The sequence below is a fragment of the Nuphar pumila genome, chromosome 16, assembly GCF_984573655.1.
Source record: "Nuphar pumila chromosome 16, dmNupPumi1.hap1.1, whole genome shotgun sequence".
Lineage (NCBI taxonomy): Eukaryota > Viridiplantae > Streptophyta > Magnoliopsida > Nymphaeales > Nymphaeaceae > Nuphar > Nuphar pumila.
The window spans coordinates 78,437,972-78,457,378 of record NC_143264.1 but is presented as its reverse complement, the minus strand read 5'-3'; the positions used below and the strand labels follow the sequence as shown (position 1 = coordinate 78,457,378).

At 36.2% G+C, this 19,407-nt stretch overlaps 1 protein-coding gene across 5 annotated transcripts in view; it reads right to left on the bottom strand.

Annotated features, from left to right (window-relative positions):
- Positions 1 to 1,645: 1,645 nt before the first annotated feature.
- Positions 1,646 to 19,407, bottom strand: part of LOC149813732 (protein ILITYHIA-like) — a 113,214-nt gene continuing 95,452 nt past the window's right edge. For 3 of the 5 annotated variants that reach the window (XM_089991595.1, XM_089991596.1, XM_089991597.1), the window contains exons 43-60: positions 15,182 to 15,288; positions 15,007 to 15,058; positions 14,816 to 14,922; positions 14,683 to 14,742; positions 14,487 to 14,601; positions 13,836 to 13,946; positions 13,614 to 13,751; positions 13,384 to 13,506; positions 13,171 to 13,242; positions 12,497 to 12,609; positions 10,160 to 10,318; positions 9,970 to 10,066; positions 9,708 to 9,890; positions 2,907 to 3,101; positions 2,644 to 2,823; positions 2,435 to 2,567; positions 2,261 to 2,339; positions 1,646 to 2,007 (exon numbers count right to left, since the gene is read on the bottom strand). In XM_089991595.1, coding sequence (XP_089847721.1) covers positions 1,968 to 2,007; positions 2,261 to 2,339; positions 2,435 to 2,567; positions 2,644 to 2,823; positions 2,907 to 3,101; positions 9,708 to 9,890; positions 9,970 to 10,066; positions 10,160 to 10,318; positions 12,497 to 12,609; positions 13,171 to 13,242; positions 13,384 to 13,506; positions 13,614 to 13,751; positions 13,836 to 13,946; positions 14,487 to 14,601; positions 14,683 to 14,742; positions 14,816 to 14,922; positions 15,007 to 15,058; positions 15,182 to 15,288 — 2,064 coding nt within the window. In that variant the 3' untranslated portion in view covers positions 1,646 to 1,967. Of the gene's footprint in view, positions 2,008 to 2,260; positions 2,340 to 2,434; positions 2,568 to 2,643; positions 2,824 to 2,906; positions 3,102 to 9,707; positions 9,891 to 9,969; positions 10,067 to 10,159; positions 10,319 to 12,496; positions 12,610 to 13,170; positions 13,243 to 13,383; positions 13,507 to 13,613; positions 13,752 to 13,835; positions 13,947 to 14,486; positions 14,602 to 14,682; positions 14,743 to 14,815; positions 14,923 to 15,006; positions 15,059 to 15,181; positions 15,289 to 19,407 lie in introns of those variants that run through there. The other 2 variants (XR_016428271.1, XR_016428272.1) reach the window with 2 other exon arrangements.

The window sequence follows — 19,407 nt, the reverse complement described above, 5'->3', positions numbered from 1 at the left end:
ATTAAATAGGATGTGACTAGCGATGATATTGATTCAGATCCAATCATATTTGTTTATCTGATCCCATCATGTATCTTTAGACTCAACCATATTTGATCTGAATCTGAGCCAGACTCAATATAAGTTAACTGGATTTGACAATATAGATTGGATCTGGCTCAGACTCAGGCAGGACAACTGACCAATTAGCGTCACTCTTTGGAGATGAAATGGGTGTTTCCACCTTCAATTCGTTATTCGAGAGCTTGACAGCAGACATCCCCTAAATTTGAGCAACCATTGATGTAGAGCTAGTGACTGGTGCTATATCAATCACATTTCCAAAATAACTAATTATGCTTATAGTTTCATGTGGGAAGCAAAACAAGCCCTGGCTCAGCCATTGTGAATGGTCTGATGACTGATGCACCGTGTCAAGGTGAGCCAACGGGAAGTCCATTTGTTGAATGCAGATCACAATTTTTTTTTCTGAAAGTTAAGACGGGGTTAGGCAGACCCTCCACCAGTTACACAAAACCATTGAGTTTTGAACTTGCAACGTCCCAACACATCGTGACTACACTTACAGCTCCTACCAAACAAGCTGAGCTCCCGTTGGTAGATATGCACTAAAATAGAGTGATGCTTTGGAATACAAGTGAATCCTTGAAAACTTATGTTGTACTTTACTATATGTTACCGCCACCTGGTGAAGAGATTGGTGGTCGTGAAATGCAGGGACAGGGTGGCCATATTTAGGGCTGTCAACGGTCAGAGCTGGGTCAGGATCGACGCCATATAATTAATGATAGGGTTCAGGTTTTGCTGGGTCACCAAAATTGAATCCCAAACCCAGACCTGCATAATTTCAGAAATTATTTATATTAAAAACTACATACAAAATACTCTGGTCGGGTTGAATACCCGGCAAAAATCATGGCCCAACCCGACCCGTGTATTACTCGGGTCAATCAGAATATTATTTGGGTTGGCATTTTGCATGCCCATACCATGGAAGTCGGGCTTGGGTTGGTACCTGATACAAACCCGACCTGTTGACAGCCCTAGCCATAGTGTCGCTTCCCGCATGGGAAAAGTACAACCTCCCAACAGTACACTGGCAATGAAAGCATTCAGAATATAAAGTAAAATTATCTCTCGATGGTGGTCACCTTGGTGACACGTTATATCACTAATTGAATAAAAGAGTGCTGACTGAGATTTCATTATGTGAACCAGAAGGAAGCAATCATTGTGCACCAAATAATGGGCAATCAAAAGAACATTAGAACAAATAGATTGTTCTGCAATGAAGCTGCATGAACTTGGCAAGAGATTATGAATGCTTCTGATCTTCCCTTGTTGCAATCTGGGAGACAGGGTTGGGATCCGAGACCCTAACATTCCCTCCCCATCAGACCATCACATTCCAGTCTTGCCTTGAAAACCACGCAACACCAAATTATTTGGAGTCATTGGTTCGATCAATGACATGAATGATAAGGACCAAAATGGTTAACTAGGTATTACATAGAAAACAAGCTTTTAAGATGCACTAGCAACACCTAATTTAAAGGGTTAACAAATGATCCACCTTCATGCTACCATCACATCAACAGCAACAACTAGAAGGGATGCCAACAAAAATGCAAACTCAAATTTTCATTTATTCATAATTATGGAATAGCTAAACTTAATAAAACTGGGCTTCAGCCCACAAAATTTCAGCAACTCAGCGTTGGATTTCGTTTCTTCACATATTGTACACAGACAAGAACAACCCACTACTTGGGGAAAAAAATGGTCTCCAAACTGTTCGATCAACAATGAAGTCTTCAATTTCTGCAGATGACACGATATTTCTTTGGGTATATAGAACTTGTCCTCCCTCTCAACAAGTGTGAGCCGCAGCCAGCCAAAGTAGCTCGATGCATTATGCCTCCAAGGAAAATTATGTCATAATGGAATATGATGGTGAATCAAGGAAGTTATTTCAGCAGTTCATCTTCACCATCTTCACTGTCATCACTGCACATTTTATTTTTATTTATTTATTTATTTATTTATTTATTTTTTGGGGGGTGGGGGCAAGCAACATCAATAAAGCACCATGAGGCAGTAAACCATTTTAATAACTGTTGACATTCAAATGTAACTGAAGAAAGGAAATAGGAAGCAAATGAACTTAATCTAAGCAAATCAAGAGAACATTAGTTGAAAGCAACGAACAATGCAAACACTCAATTCCATTTCACGTAAACATGAGCTAGAGGAAAATTACCTATGCTCAGGTAGCTTTGCGATCCGCCTAGCATCCAAACCTGTGATATACTTCTGAGAGGCTTGAACATGCTCCGTACCTATTGATCATTCCGCCACTCATAAGGTGTAGTAGGGAAAAAAGAGCAACGAATGAATGTTTACATGATAAAGATATGAAGCACAATAAGGCTACCTTTAGTCAACTGAAACACATGCAGAACACATCGCTCAGCAGCAAGCCGCACAGGAGTATTCCCATCCTTCAAACACTCAGCAAGAGCTTGTCCCAAAATTGCAAGGAACGGATTGATAGCAGAAGGATTTGCCTAATAATAAAACAATTAGCAAATTAGTTTAGGGGTCAGTAACTAGAAAGTTTTTTAGCTGGTTGTATTAGCAAACCTTCGCAATTGCTTTCAGACCGGACAATGCTCTTCTTCTGACTTCACTGGAGTCATCACGCAAAGTGGACACCAGACAAGGAATAAGTTCTGATGGCCCATGTTCATATGACATTTCACTTTGGACTTGATAAACTAGAAGCCTCCCTAATGCTCTATTTGCAGTCTCACGTATTGGGAACTAGTTTGACAAACCAAAAAGAAAAAGAAAAAAAATCAGCCAGATCCAAGGCAGGAAATTTCACAATGCCAGATTTGAAATACCTTGTCATCTTCCAAAGCATCCTTGAGATGACTGACAACCGAGGGGAAGGCAGTACATGAGCATAACATAGATGGGAAATGGAAGACTATGGAAGAGAATGTCAAGATAGAGCCATGCCTAACGAACCAACTATGAGACAAAGCCATAGTTGTCAACGTCTGTGCCAAGTCCAGCAATTCACTGTCTGTCATGTACTACATTTTGCACATAATAAAGGTTTAGATGGTTTGGCAAAAACAAAAAACGGGGAAAGAAACATGAAATGCCACATGGGACAATAAAAATTCATGAAGATAGATGTATGGCCGTGTAACAAAAAAGTATGCTCAGCAGTTATTTTAATCAAATACAGGTTGAAGAATATAAAGCAAAGGCAGCTATTGATAGTTGAAATCCTAGGATGATAACTGGATACACCAAAATTGATGATTCTACGTACCTGATCTATTTACCCAGGCAGTATTTCAACCTTCACACTTCAAAGTTTACAATCAAGGATTCAATGGATTTAAGATTTTTCTTAGTAGTAACCTTTTTCTTCCTCCCAAGACATCAAAGAAAAGGACTCTATGAAATAAGTAAATAAATAAATAAAATTGGATTAAAAGAAATGGTTGGGGAGATAAAGAAATACTTTATTAGTGAATCATTGATTAGAGATCAATTGTTGGCAACTAACAAAATATTCTAGCACAGGTGTGCAATTAAGTTCCCTATAAAACAATTTATTAGAATGGGAACTAACTCAATGAAGAATTCCATGTTAAAATACATGTAATCTATATATATATATATATATTGTCTAATATACCCAATAGGGGTATTTTAGTCATTTCACAAGTACCCGATAGGGGTACTTGTTATTTTCCTTTTATTTTTGTAATTATTTGTGCACTTTATTTTTCTTTTTATTTTTGTTTTTTTGTTCACATAAGGGGCCCCACCATGGAGTCGATGGGGCCCCCAACGACTCCATGGGGAGCCCCCTAGGTGGCTCTTCTTTTAAGGCCTTAAGGCCATCCCTCCTCTCCTTCTTTGTGTATATATAGGGGTGAACCCCTCTTGTATTTTTCACTCTTGAGAGCTCTCTCTCTCTTCAAACAGAGACATTTATATTTTTATGTTGTGTTGTCTCTTTGTGGGTTTGGGTGTTACACCTTTTGTTCATTGGTGGATATTGTAAGTGCTTATCGCACTCTTTGTTTTTCTGCATATTTCATTACATGGTATCAGAGCCTTGTGTATGCTCTTCTTCTTAATATAGCTAGTTGAGTAATTATATATTGTTGTTTTCTTTTTGTATCTCTCTTCGTTTGTCCTCTTGTGAGTGATTAAATGGAAGGGGAACAAAAGATTGATCTCTCCTTCAAGCTCAATGGCTCTAACTACATGATGTGGGCCGCCGCCATGGAGAACAACCTCAAAGGTAAAAAACTTTGGGGATACGTTATGGGCACCATTCCAAAACCACAACTTCAACTCACCAAGATGGATGGTGATCAAGAAAAAGCTCTTGAAGGAAATGCCCGCATGAAGGCCATTGAAGATCACCAATCTAAAGTGGAAGATTGGTAAAGTAAGCATGCGAAGATTCTTGCTTGGTTCATGAACAATGTGGAGCTCAAAATTTGCACCAACATTGCTAAGTTTCGGATGGCTAATGAAGCATGGTTCTTTATGAAAGGTATGTTTACTCAAAAAGACCTTGCTCGTCAATTCTTTCTCCAAGAAAAAATCCGGACTATCAAGCAAGGAGAAATGAGTGTAAGGGATTACTTTAGCACTCTTGGACCCTTATGGGATGAGCTATATTTACTAGAACAAAAGTGGATTTCTAGTGTGGATGTGGAACTAAGAAGAGAACAAATGGAAAAAGAACACTTTTTCCAATTTCTACATGGGCTTAGGCTCGAATATGAACAAGTTAGATCTTCCCTTCTTCATAGATCTAAGCCTCTTCCCTTGGAAGATGCCATAGCCGAAATATGTCAAGAAGAAACTCGTCTTGGCATGATTAAAGGAGGAGATGATGTTTTGGCCGTATCTAAACCCGGCAACCATGTGAAAGCCTATAAGCCTCCACACTTTGGAAGGCAAAATAATTATAATGGCAACTATAAAAAAGTCATTTGCCATCATTGCCAAGAACCGGGTCATATAAGACCTAATTGCCCTAAGTTGAATGAAGCACCTAAAAATAAGATTGCCTCCGTTGAAGAAGCTACTCAAAAGAAAGAGGAAACTATCAAAGGGAATGAGTCTTTTTCTCTTGCTCAACTATCGGAAGCACTACAAACTCTACTCAAGATACCATCAACCTCGAGTGCCGCCATAGTTTCTTCCTCTCCTCCAGGTATGTCTTCTTGGATCCTTGACTCAAGAGCTTCCTTTCATATGACCCCTCTTGAAAATGAGCTTTCTGATTTGTGTAATAACTATAAAAACTCCTATGTTTCAACTGACATGGTACATCTTTACAAGTAAAAAGTTTTGGAACTTTAAATTTTTCCAAAGATTTCTTTGTGCCAAACGTGAGAGTGGTACCTCAACTTAATTTAAATCTCCTCTCTGTTGCTCAAATATGCGATCATGGATGTGAAATCTCCTTCTCAACTAAGGATTGCTCTATACAGGATCTCCGGTCCGGGAAGCAGATTGGGCAAGGCCATAGGAAGGGAGATCTCTACTACATGAGCAACTTGAAACTTCCAACTAACTCTTTTTGTAACCATGTCCAAGATAAAATTATTGAAATTTGGCATCAAAGACTTGACATCCAAGTTTCTAAAAAATGTACTCCTTTTCATTTGAAAATTTTTTTTGTAATGAGAAACATTTTGTTTGCAAGAGTTGTATTTTTGGCAAAATGAAATCCACTCCTTTTCCAAATCAAACTTTTGTGTCCAAAAGACCATTTGAGTTAGTCCATTCGGACGTTTAGGGTCCTTCCCCGGTCATGTCTAAAGGAGGATACTCCTATTACGTTACTTTCATTGATGACTACACTAGGTATGTGTGGATCTACTTTCTCAATTTAAAATCCGAAGTCTTTGATTTCTTCAAGAAATTCATATGATAGTCAAAAATCATATTTCAAGTAATATCTCTACTCTTAGATCCGATTCGGGTGGAGAATATCTATCAAATGAATTTCAAAATTATTTAGAAATAAATGAAATTTGTCATCAAAGATCGTGTCCTAGGACTCCTCAACAAAATGGTTTAGCCGAAAGAAAGCATAGACACATCATGGAAACCACTAGGACACTCCTTATTTCCAAGGAAATTCCAAAGAGTTTTTGGGCCGAAGCCGCCTTAATCTCAACTTGATAAATAGAATTATATCTTCATCCTTACAAAATACATCTCCATATGAAAAACTATTTGAAAGAACACCCGATTTCAATAGATTAAGAATTTTTGGGTGTAAATGTTTTGTCCTTACACATAAAAGAGACAAATTATCTCCTAAAGCTATTGAATGTGTTTTCTTAGGATATGGAGAAAATCAAAAGGGTTTTAGATGTTTTGACTTGAAAAATAATAAACTCTATGTATCTAAAGATGTAACCTTTTTAGAAAATGAAAATGGTTTTATGAAAACTAAAGATATTGACGAAAGTGAATATGCTTTCTTATTTGATCTTCTCTCCCAAGAAGATGAGACTCCTCAAGAAGAGGAAATCTCTAATGAGTCGTTGAATGACCTAGAGGATATTCCTCTTGACAATGTTGAAGATGAAAGTGATAGACCAATCCAAACCTATGTTAGGCGTGGTCAACAAGCTCAAATGAGCGCCTTAGAAAAATACTCTCAAGGGTCCAACATAGAAGAAACCTCTTTAAGGAGATCCGGCCGAATCTCCAATCCTCCTAATAGGTTTGTTTCCTATGAGTCCCTAACTCCAAGGTATAGAGCGTGTCTAATTGTGTTACATTCATTTCATGAACCTTCACATTATATTGAAGCCAAAAACATTCCCCAATGGGTTGAAGCCATGAACTTAGAGCTTAGTGCCCTTGAAAAGGCAAAAACTTGGGAAATAACTTCATTACCCACTGGAAAGAGATCGATTGGATGTAGATGGGTCTTCAAAATTAAAACTAAAAGTGATGGTTCATTAGAACGCTATAAAGCCCGATTAGTAGCAAAAGGATATGCCCAAGAATACGGTATAGATTATGAAGAAACTTTCGCACCCGTAGCTAGGATGACCAGTGTTAGGACTCTTATCGTCGTTGCGTCAGTTAAAAAATGCCCTATCTATCAACTAGATGTTAAGAATGCATTCTTGAATGGTGAATTAAATGAAGAGGTTTACATGGATCCTCCACCAGGAGTATGTATTGGTAAAAATAAAATTCTCAAACTTAAAAAAACATTATATGCTTTGAAACAAGCCCCAAAGGCTTGGCATGATAGATTTAGTAATGTAATGACAAGTTTGAATTTTCGTTCATGTTATACTGACATTGTTTTGTTTGTGAAAAGTGTAGGGTCTTCAGTAGTTATTTTACTACTTTATGTTGATGATATGATCATCACTGGAAGTGATGAGCAAGAAATTAATGATATTAAGAAAGTTTAAAAAGAAAATTTTGACATGTCTGACCTTGGTTTCATAAGATATTTTTTAGGAATTGAAGTGGCGTACTCTCCTCGAGGGTACATTCTCTCTCAGATGAAACTTGCTGCTGACATTTGTTTCAAGTCTGGTATTTCCGATGATAAGAAGACAGAAACCCCTGAAGTCATCAATGCAAAGTTAAGATTGGAAGATGAAACACCTCTCGAGGATCCTACTCCCTACCGGCAACTTGTTGGGTCTCTAACCTACTTATTCATCACTCGGCCAGACATAGCTCATGTCGTTCACTCAGTCAGTCAGTTTCAACATGCACCTACAACTGTGCACATGAGTGCAGTCTTAAGGATCGTCAGATACATCAAAAACACCATAACTAAGGGAGTTTTTCTTTCCTCCTCCTCATCACTTGATTTAATTGCTTATACTGATGCTGATTGGGGAGAAAATCCCAATGACAGAGTCTCAACTATGAGTTATTGTGTTTTCTTAGGTGACTATGATTTCTTGGAGATGCAAGAAGCAACACAAAGTATCTTTGTCCTCAAGGGAAGCAGAATATCGTGCTATGGCCACTACAACCATGAAACTTGTATGGCTAAAAAGTCTCCTCAGTGATATGAGCATTGTCATCTCTACTCCTTCGAAGAGGTGTTGTGACAACAAAAGCGCAATTTATATTGCAAGCAATCACACCTTCCATGAGCGTACTAAGCATATCGAGATAGACTGCCATTACGTACGTGATGAATACCTAAGAGGAACCATAGCACTACCTTACGTCACATCCGAGTACCAGTAGGCGGACTTCTTCACTAAAGCCCTTGTTGCTCCTCGTTTTTTGTTTCTCCTTAACAAGCTTGAGGGAGGGTGTTAAAATACATGTAATCTATATCTATATATATATATATATTGTCTAATATACCCAATAGGGGTATTTTAGTCATTTCACAAGTACCCGATAGGGGTACTTGTTATTTTCCTTTTATTTTTGTAATTATTTTTGCACTTTATTTTTCATTTTATTTTTATTTTTTTTCACATAAGGGGCCCCACCATGGAGTCGATGGGGCCCCCAACGGTCACATTTGTGACCGTTGGGGGCTCCCAACGACTCCATGGGGAGCCCCCTAGGTGGCTCTTCTTTTAAGGCCTTAAGGCCATCACTCCTCTCCTTCTTTGTGTATATATAGGGGTGAACCCCTCTTGTATTTTTCACTCTTGAGAGCTCTCTCTCTCTTCAATAAGAGACATTTATATTTTTATGTTGTGTTGTCTCTTTGTGGGTTTGGGTGTTACACCTTTTGTTCATTGGTGGATATTGTAAGTGCTTATCGCACTCTTTGTTTTTCCGCATATTTCATTACATTCCACTCTAAAAGCTTAGCTCCCATCAGTGAGCATACATTACAAGCAATCTAAAAAATTAATTTTCAATGAAAAGAAGAGGAAAAAGAATAAAATTTTCCCTAAATAAGATTTTGCCCGCTGATCTCCAACAAATAGCAACTGGTGTATGAGGAACTCTTATTTTTCTGTTGCAGACCAGGATACAAAGAACACACCCTTGAAAACAAACCTATAATCTTTCACATTGTCATGGACTAGAAATGACCACCTGTGAAGATATCTCTTACAAATTGCACTACCAGCATCAGACAGAGATGGCCGTAGAAATCTATTATCGGAAAATTTTAACCAAGTGATGAGGCCAAAAAAGAAATGAGTTAGTGAAAAAATTCTGGCATATCAAAGCTATTTGACCAAAACTATCACCAGCAGATGGAAAGAAATACACTAGCACAAAGTAGAATGGGATAAAAAAAGAAACTATACAAAGCCCAAATTGTTTCAATTTTGAAGGTATTCTGATTTACTTCAACCACACAAAAGGTATAGATGAAGAATAGTGCTGAACACACGGAGGCTTTAGATGCATAGCCATAAAGAACCACCGTAGGAACTCCCCCAAAAGGAGATGGTCATTAACATGGATATGATGTTTGTGGGACTGCACCACAAAGAACCACAGTAGTAACCCCCCCAAAAGGAGATGGCCATTAACATGGATATGATATTTATGTGACTGCATTTAAATGCGAGAGAGAGATGGTCCATGTCATGGGAGGAGTCATGTATTTACGAACAATATTAGAAGCTGAATTTAAAATTTAAGCTGAGAAACATGCATTCAATAATATTTTTGTGTAATACCTGAGACAGTGTACCCAACACACTTCCAGCTGAACTTCGAATATGATCTTCATCAACCTGTATTAAATCCTTGAGAAGAGTTAATGCACGAGAGCGAACAGGACTGCTAACAATCTTTCCAGCATGTTTTATAACACCCTTCAGAGCAACCAACACAGCCTCCCGTACTCCACCGTCTGATGCCTGAACACAGTTATACAATTTTAAACACAAAACCTTTTCACAGTCCTGATCAGAAAGAATAGAGAATAACTAAGGTCACCTGCAATGTGGACAGTAAGTCACTGACTAAAGGGTCTACCCGTGTACTGAGAGCACTAAGTTTTCCCAGTGCTAAGGCAGAACTTGAACGGACAGTCCTGGATCAACAAATATGATAAGATCAAATTACTCGAAAAGATAGAGTCGTGAGATGAGCCAATTACAAACACACAGAAATATGTGAAACTTGCCTAGCATTGTCTTGAAGACATTTGATAAATGTAGTTTGAAGCTGTGGAAGAAATGGCTTCAATGCAACACCTCCTTTGCTTATTATGATGCACAAAGTGGACAGAATGGCACTTTTAACCTGCCAAGCAAATCTATCGCCTATTATCCGAATGAGGGGACTGCAATAAAAATAACATAGGTTAGCACCTAAACCATATGTATTGTGTGCATTAGCAGTGTATGTCAATATACAAATAAATGTAATTAAATAAAAATATGAAAATATCACAACTCCAAACAAGTACATTAAAAACCAAACTAAAGTTTTTTCCCAAGAGATTTCTGGTAAAATTAAAATATCATGTTTTTGGTGGTATATTCTTTTTAATGATAGAATTGTGATATTGTCTGTATATCACAATTTAACCACTGTTTTTTTCTTATATGGATGTATTTTTTTCCACAATATTTTCAAAAATATCATGAGGTAACAGAGAAAGAGTAACTCGCAATATCATGAACTAGAAGGAATAAGAAGAAATAATACTTAAAAACAAACGGTACAAAATATTCACAAGTACAATTCATGAGTAATCGTTTTAGAAAAGGAAACGCCTCATTGATGAAGGATAGGAATTTGAAAATGGAATATAAACAAAAGAATGGTTCCCAATTATACTGGCCATAAAAATATTCATATGCTTGGTGACCAGCAAAGCTTATAAGTGTGAATGTCCCCTCATATAGAACATAAGATAAACAAACTATAGATTAAATAAAAGCAAGCAGAGAATCAATTCCTCTTCTGGTATCCACCAAAGTCACTGAAGATCAATTCCTCCCATGGCATCCACCTTGCCTTGAATAACAAACTGTCTCACCTCTGCCTCATGTTTTTCAAACCTTGTATATGAATGCTCTTCATTTGGTAAACATGGAACTCCTATTTGCTAATTTATGTTCATTATCTTAATAAACAAGAATTCATAAATGCATTAACAAGCAAATGATTGTCTGAATAAAAACTTCAAAAAAAGGTTCTCCTTATCGGGAGGGGAAATAGATAAAGAAATTGACTGCTTGATACATGGAAAAAGGCAATCCATAGATGGTCTTGATGAAAGAGAAACGAAGAATCACAATCCATTTTGTAATTCAACACTCGTTCATCAAAGATCAAAAGGACGCATGCCAACTAAGAATTTCTATTTTGTGTTTTTATGAATAAAATGTTATAAATAAAAATAAGAAAATAGTGTTGATTGGAATTAGCTGCTTGCATACTAACTTGAAGTTAGGTTGCACTCTCAAGAGACTTACAGTTTAATACGTCGAGCTTGCTAATCACAAACAAAACAACATAAACCATGAATTCTCTAGATATGTTATATTTCTTAGAAAATAAAAAAAATAAAATAAAAAAAACTAGCAGCACATTCATATAGAATAAAAAAGAGGTGAACTCTCTCTCTCTCTCACTGATTTTCCTCACATTAGTCACCACTGCTTGCTAGACTTTTAATCATACTCTTCAACAGTTTGAAAAATATATTACAAAATTTATCCAATCAGCAGGAACAAAATTATTATCTTCTCACATGCACACGCACATGCTCATACGTGCAAACTGGCACATATTAAAGAATCTGATACCCGGACTGTCACATGAAAATGCCACTGCATTTTACAAAACAAAAGCAGCATGTGCCAAGAAAAATGAGAGAAGGCCTAACAAACCCAATAAATGCAGAAGCTGCTACATGGTTACACTCTTGCTCTTGGAAAAATATAGCGATATTTTAAATTTTTTGTTTTTCTCAGAAAAATACCAGTATGTATAAAGTGTAAAAATATATAACACGGATAAAAATATAATGAAAAACATTTAAAATGTAAAAATATATAAAAGTGTTAATATCTCATTAATAAGAGATAATATCATGACATGTTGAAAGTTGAAAATATTGTGATTTCTTGCAATTATATCAGATTTGAAAATATTGTGACTATCATGAGATTTAAAAAAAATAGCCAATATTTGTTATTGTGCTACAAAACAAGATTAAAGCATGCTTGTCAAAACTAACCCATGCACATCTTCCACAACTAGGTAATCAAATACATAGTAAAAAGTTGCATCTTGCATGTAAATTGACATGCATAATTCAAGTTTTTGCGGTTATTCAATTATGCACAATGCACTACAGCATTTACCATTTTATGATACTATCTTTTTAGAAGCCTATGCTGCATTTTGGTCAAAAGCAAGGAAAGAAACAAAAACAAAAACTTCATACTCAAGAAATGATCAGTTACAGACAAAAGGAAATATATGGACGGCTTCCCACTGCACATACCCGGTAATTGGAACAACAAATTCCTTTAGTGCTTGTTCACCAGTAACATCAACCAATTCTCCTAATCCTTCGGCAGCTTGCTCTCTCAATTCAGCTGAACCACTGATAAGACCCTGCCAGCAAAGAGGATCATATGCTAAGCAAATTCATCATTTTTTGTGTATAAAGATAGATGATGGTATAGAAGATGGTTTTGATAGTAGGTGTAGCCCTCAAAAAAAGCACTCATTGTATCCTGAAACTCTTGTCAATACAAATGCACATGCACATTAAACAGCAGACATTCCGCTTAGATTCCTTCTCTGAAATGCAAGGACCTGATACTTCATCGGTGTTTGACTTTTACACTACAAACTAAACATGTTCAGGTGATGAATTAGAATAACTCCAAACAAAAGATGCAAGTTCTTATTTTACATCTGTTAAGAGCTAATTATACTATTGTTTCCATAGATAGAAATTAACACTTTCATTAGTGACAAACCATATAGAGATGCACTTATAAGCGTACAATTAAATTGTCCTAGCATAATTTTATGCAATTGAAACATTACAATGGAAAAACCAAATTCAATTTCATCAAAAATCTGCTCCACATCTATGATTTAGATTGTAAACTCTTGAAGCAGCAAGACATGCACCACAGGATTTGTCAAGAACAGAACTAACAATACCTGAAGAAAAATTGGCAACAATGGTTGAAGCGCTTTGGGAAGACAAAAGCCAGGAATTAAGATTGGCCCACCCTGCATACCAGATACTATATTAAGGCAAAAACTTTTCCAAGGTTTATAAGGAGAACCAACACAGTGAAACAACTATGACAAAATTCACTTTACAAAATTAATAGCTGTTTATAGGCAGTTTGGTTTTCATGATCATTATACCTTCCGTTTCCGCCGCTCTTTGTCTCTAGCAGTAGACACAGCATCACGTACTAATTTGATGTAAGAAGGAAGTACATCTTTTGGTACTGATACAACAACTCTTCCCAAGGCTTCCCAAGCACCCTATTCCAAATGACATTGATGTTAACCTAAACTATCAAAAACTAATATTACAGCATCATCAAAAAGAAAAAAAATAGCACAAGAAAATATACAAAGCCATGAGTTACCATAACAGTAGCAGAATCTGAATCCGTAAGCATAATAATGAGAGTGGAGATCATACTAGGGGCCTCACCAACCAAATACAAGCTAGTATTCTTGAAAAAATGCCCAATCAAATAGGCAGAGCCTCTCCTCATGTATGCCTAGCAAAAGAGCCAAGACTGCATCAATAAAATGAAAATTAAAATATAAATGAAAAAATAAACGACAACCAAGTGCAAATAAACCTGGTTATCACCAGTGGCTTTGAGAAGCTCTGAGATCAATGGATCAACACCTTCCTCATCAATGACCAAAACAACCGTTTCTGCAGCCTTCTTAGCTAAAGATTGGACATCCTAAACCAATGCTATGAGTCAAACCATAGAGCGCATAGCAATGTATGCTTCGAAGTACAAACAGAAAAGATACATGTTCATAAGTAATGCTGATGAACATTCTGGTTAAATGAGTATACAGATGCATGCTAGTTATCAAGCAAACTTCTAATGGAAGTAAATCTCCCTTGCTGCATTAAATCAGTCAACACAAGGTAGGATAATGCAATACAAACATAAAGATGAAAACTAAATAGGTTGAATTGACAAAGACACAATAACTCCAATAATGCTACACAAAATGAAATCAAAATAGCATAAAAAATTAATTGCACTTAGCACCGATAACTTGTAAAAATTATTCTTTTCTTCTGAATCAAGGGAAAAAAGCACCATTTCTGTCATTATCCCCATTAAAAACCATGATCAAGAAAAATGTGCATGGAGAAATAAATGGCTATATGATATCATTATTATAAGCTAATGTATTGTAAAATTAGCAACTTGCATGTGAAAATGACCGGTGAAACTACCAATAGAACTGCAAGTGATTCCATTTACCTCATCATCACTACCCATTCCAGAAAGTAAGGCAGGGAGAATAGCACCAAGGTGAAAATTCAGGCCAGGCCCAGCAACCTCTGCCAATGCTCCAAGGGCATGAGCATTAAATGCACTGTATTAAGGACAAAAAGATGTTATTGAAAACAACTCTTATATAAGGTCAATAAAAAAATATCATAATAACTGAACTTACGAGAGAGGGAGTTTCACTAGTTTTGGCAAAATGTGAGGCAAAACAGCTGCAGTCCTTACACTGCAAGAAAAGTTCCATGGAGCAGATATCAATAACAAGAAAAATTAGCAAATATCAAAACCATCAAGTATACCTTAATATTTGCTTCAGACCATCAAGTGCAGTATCAGAGGTCTCATCATCCTCTAAAGCATGAAGAAGAGTAGGAACAATTTCATCAACGGCTTGCATACCAGCACTCTGCATCATCAACATTGAAAACCAGCCTCATCCCAGTAGATAAGGTACAGAAGCAACCAATATAACTCAAGCTAAAATAAGTACCTTATAAAGAGTACTAAATGCCAAGCCAGCAGATTCGCGAACTTCAGGCTCACTTTACACAAAAATAAATGTTTTATAAGTTTAAAATGGGAATGAAAAGGGAGCATTTTTAAATGTGGACATATAAATTAAAGAAATTTATTATCGCTGAAAACTTGCACAAAAGAAGATATACCTATCACAGAGTGCAGCTCGAATTGTAGGTATAAGTTCATCCATGAAAGTCACCAACTGGTGCTTACCAGCACTCGCCATGACTTCACTGAGACCAACGCATACACCCTGTTAAAGCAAACATCCAAAAGTGTATTAGAGCTTGGTCATGCACATGAAATTCGCGAAATGAAAAATTATAGTGAGCTACTATAAGAAGTATATTGTGATGCGTTCCGGACCCATAAGATTCGGACTGGATCCAAAACAAATTTTGGATAGATCCAAATAGGAAAAACAGTTGGGAGAAATCATATTTTTTCCTAAAGTTTGTCAGAACCAAACAAAACCTGTTTATGTTTTCCCTATTTGGATATATCCGAAATTTGTTTTGGATCCAATCTGAATCCCATGGGCCCAGAACGTATCATATTGTTGATAACATAGTTGCCAAAACTAAAATCGAAAGAGGGAAGCAGTACGGGAATTGGAATCGGGAAGTGGTCAATCCAAATTTTTAGAGGTCTCGGGAAGCAGAAAGTGAGTAGGAAGCAGTAGAAGGAATTATTTAGGAAGGAGTATAATAAATTTTCAGAAATAATGTTACAATGATAAATGTAAGAAGACAACTTGCAAACAATGAAGTTCTTTGATGAAAAGAGGTATGTTAATGAATAATTAAGAAAAGGCATCTACATTCGACAATGGTATCAACTTATTAGAAGAAATATCTATATCATTTAATAGAATAACCGAATAACACACTAATATATATTCAATAAAAGTGCAAAACTTTCAAAAATTACAAGTTAATAAGTTTATTTTGAAATTTGGACACAAAATAACCTATCACATATATTACAATTCTAATTAAGATTAGAAAAAGGACACAAATACTCTTCATTTTGAAATGTTTTGCAAAAGGGTATTACTAGAAAAAGGTTACTCTCCTATGCCCTTAAAGTTTTTAATGTAGCACATGCTAAATTGTCTACTTAAGTTTTAGGAACTAGAATTCCTATATATGAGGAATTGAAATTGTAATAGCGTGCATTTTTCTGTGATTTTTAAAATTGAAAAATATAATTTTTAAATTATATATTTATTTAAATGGATAAAATTGTGAGAAAATATATTAAAATATAAGTGATGTCAGTAGGGTCTGGGCATGACCCAGAGCCCTCTGACATAAGCTATTTGAGTTATTTATGATTTCAGAAATTCTCGGTTTTTAACCTCTTTAAATTTAAGCGAAACTCAGGTTAAATTCAGGCGAAATTCGAAGGCGAATTTCAGGTATGACCACCGTTAGATCCGTCTTGGAATACTGGTCGTGTTGGTAACCTGTTTTCCGAAATCGGATTACGTTTGGCCCGAAAAATGCATTTTTCAAAAACAATCGGCCTACATTTTTGACATTTTTCTCGATTGAATCGGACCAGATCCACTTCACTTGATCCAAGTTAATATGGATCTGGACCGAGTCGAGGATCCATATTGACTAGGATATGGTCTAGGTAGGATCCATGTAGATTCGGATCTTAGATCCAGATCTTGATCTGAAATTCATCCATGGCCATTTTAAAACTTTAAAATCAACTTTAAACTAAAATAGGATGAGGTAGAGTTATACCTAGGGCTTTCCAAAGGGGGGTGATACCCCCTGGAATATTCTTTAGGATATTAATTAAATAATTAAATAAAATAATAATAAAAGAAAGAATAAAATATTTAAAAGAGGTAGAGTTATACCCTTGGTAGAACTCTACTTTCTAAAAGAGAACTCTAGAGGGGACGTCACCCCTATCTAGAAACAATTAAAAAAATAATGTAATAAAAAATATAAAAAGAGGTATCTCATGAGAGTTAGAGAGAGTGAGAGAAAAAAAAAACAAGAAGCAAAAATCGTGTAGAGAGAGAGAGAGAAAAAAAAGAGAAAGAAAGAAAAAAAAGGAGAAGAAAAATAATTTTTTTCCAAAGCATTCATCTATTTTTTGAGTTTTTCCATGCTACGAATCAAAGTACGAGTTTCTCTCTAAATTCTTATGGACTAGGAATATGTATAAATCGATTTATATATAAGTATTAGAGGAAAAAAGAAAATCTGATTTCATGTGTATATATATAAAAATACATAATGTCAAATTTATATATATATATATAGAGAGAGAGAGAGAGAGATTTATTTTTTTTATGAATGACAATTTCTCTTATGCACCAAAAATCTAAAAATATACATGTCGATTTCATGGTTCATGCATCTGAATATGTATATGCATATACATATTCAGATTTAACGATTTTTACATCTAAGAATAGGCATGACGATTTTCAATTTTTATTGCTTATGCAAACTGAGTATATATAGATAAATTTCAGGTTGGTTGATTTTTTATAAATCTGGATATATATATATATATCTATATATATATATATATATATATATATATTTCAGACTTAACGAGTTGCATGTTCATATTCAGATTTTGTTGAGTCTCATGCTCTTGCATTTAAACATATCTATTTGAATCAGATTTGTCGAGTTATATATGTATGCACAAACCTGATTATATTGAGTTTGATTCAGGTTGTCGAGTTTCATATGCATACAGCTGAATATACTTTGTTGATTCACATATAGATGCATCTGAAAATATTTTCCTAATCCAGATTTGTTGAATTACATATATGTGTATCTAAATATCTATATTCTTATCAGATCTGCTGAGTAAGTGCTCATGCAGATCTGGTTCAGACCTGCCAAGTAGGTGCTCATCTATGTCACAGGGATTCGGCTAGCAGGGTGCCGCACCCGCGTCGACGCGACTCGATGCAGGTGCGGGTTCGGGTGCGGTCAACCCGATCCTGGGTGCGTTGACCGCAACCAGGATCATTTAGGTCCATTTGTTTTTTGGATTTTTTTTAAAAAAAAAAAATTCCCTGTGAAATGGGCTGCGAATTTGATTTTTTTTCAAAAAAAAATCTGCTGTCAGGGCTGACAGGCAGCTGCTGTCTGTCAGCAGCTGACAGGCAGCTGCTGTCTGTCTTTAAAAAAAATCTGCTGTCAGGGCTGACAGCAGCTGTCTGTCAGGCTGCTGTCTGTCAGCAGCTGACAAGCAGCTGCTGTCAGCAGCTGACAGACACCTGCTGTTAGCTGCTGACAGCAGAAAAACCTGCAGGGAAACCCCAGAACTGTACTGGAAGCTTTTCCAGCTAGTATAGAGACCATTTTGCTCTAAACTAATAGTATTTGTCAGTGCAAGCATGCTAGAAGTGGTATATCATGAATGACATTCATCTTTGAGAAATACTATCTTTGAGAGATACGATGCATTATAAAAACCCTCATTTTACCCTAAATGTCTTATGAAACTTTTTAATGTCAAAATATGGCCTAACTTTGTATAAGCGGGAAACTCCATCAGTGGCATGATTTTATTATCTGGGAAGACCACATCACCACCTTCTCTTGTGATAAGATGATCAAAGTGATACACTTCCCTTTATATATATATATATATATATATATATATATATATATATATATATATATATATATATATATTTACATTTTTGCCCCTGCCGCACCCCCGCACCCGGGTTTTTTGGAAGTGCCGAATCCCCGCACCCGCACCCGCACCCGCACCCATGTGACATAGGTGCTCATGCATATCTGGTTCAGATCTACTGAGTACATGCTTATTTAATTGGATCTGATCTTCCAAACACATATATACGTTGTTTTTGGATCTGATATGCCGAACACATGTATATGTCGTTTCGGTTCAGATCTGCCGAATTATATGTTTATTTTGGATCAGATCTGCTGTGACACATGTTCATATATGTGCATATGTTTATGTTCAGTTTTTATGGAGTTTAGCATACATAAATATGCAGCCCAGCATGTATAGTTGTGTACACAGGTCTGGCCGACCCATGTACATGATTACGATCATGTACATGAATCAGATAGCATGTTGTCTATAAGTGTGCGGCCGACCCATATACATGTTTGTGAACATGTCTATGAATCAGCCAGCAAGGTATGGTACACGTTTTATTGAGGTATGGCCAACCCATGTATATGTTTGTGAACATGTACATGGATCGGCCAACAAGCTGGTACATGATTTATCATGGTCTGGCCAACCCATGAAAATGAATATGATCATGTACATGGATCAACCAGCATGTTGTAAATATATATTTTTCAGCATTGGCCGACCCAGCCCCAGCTATTGGCTT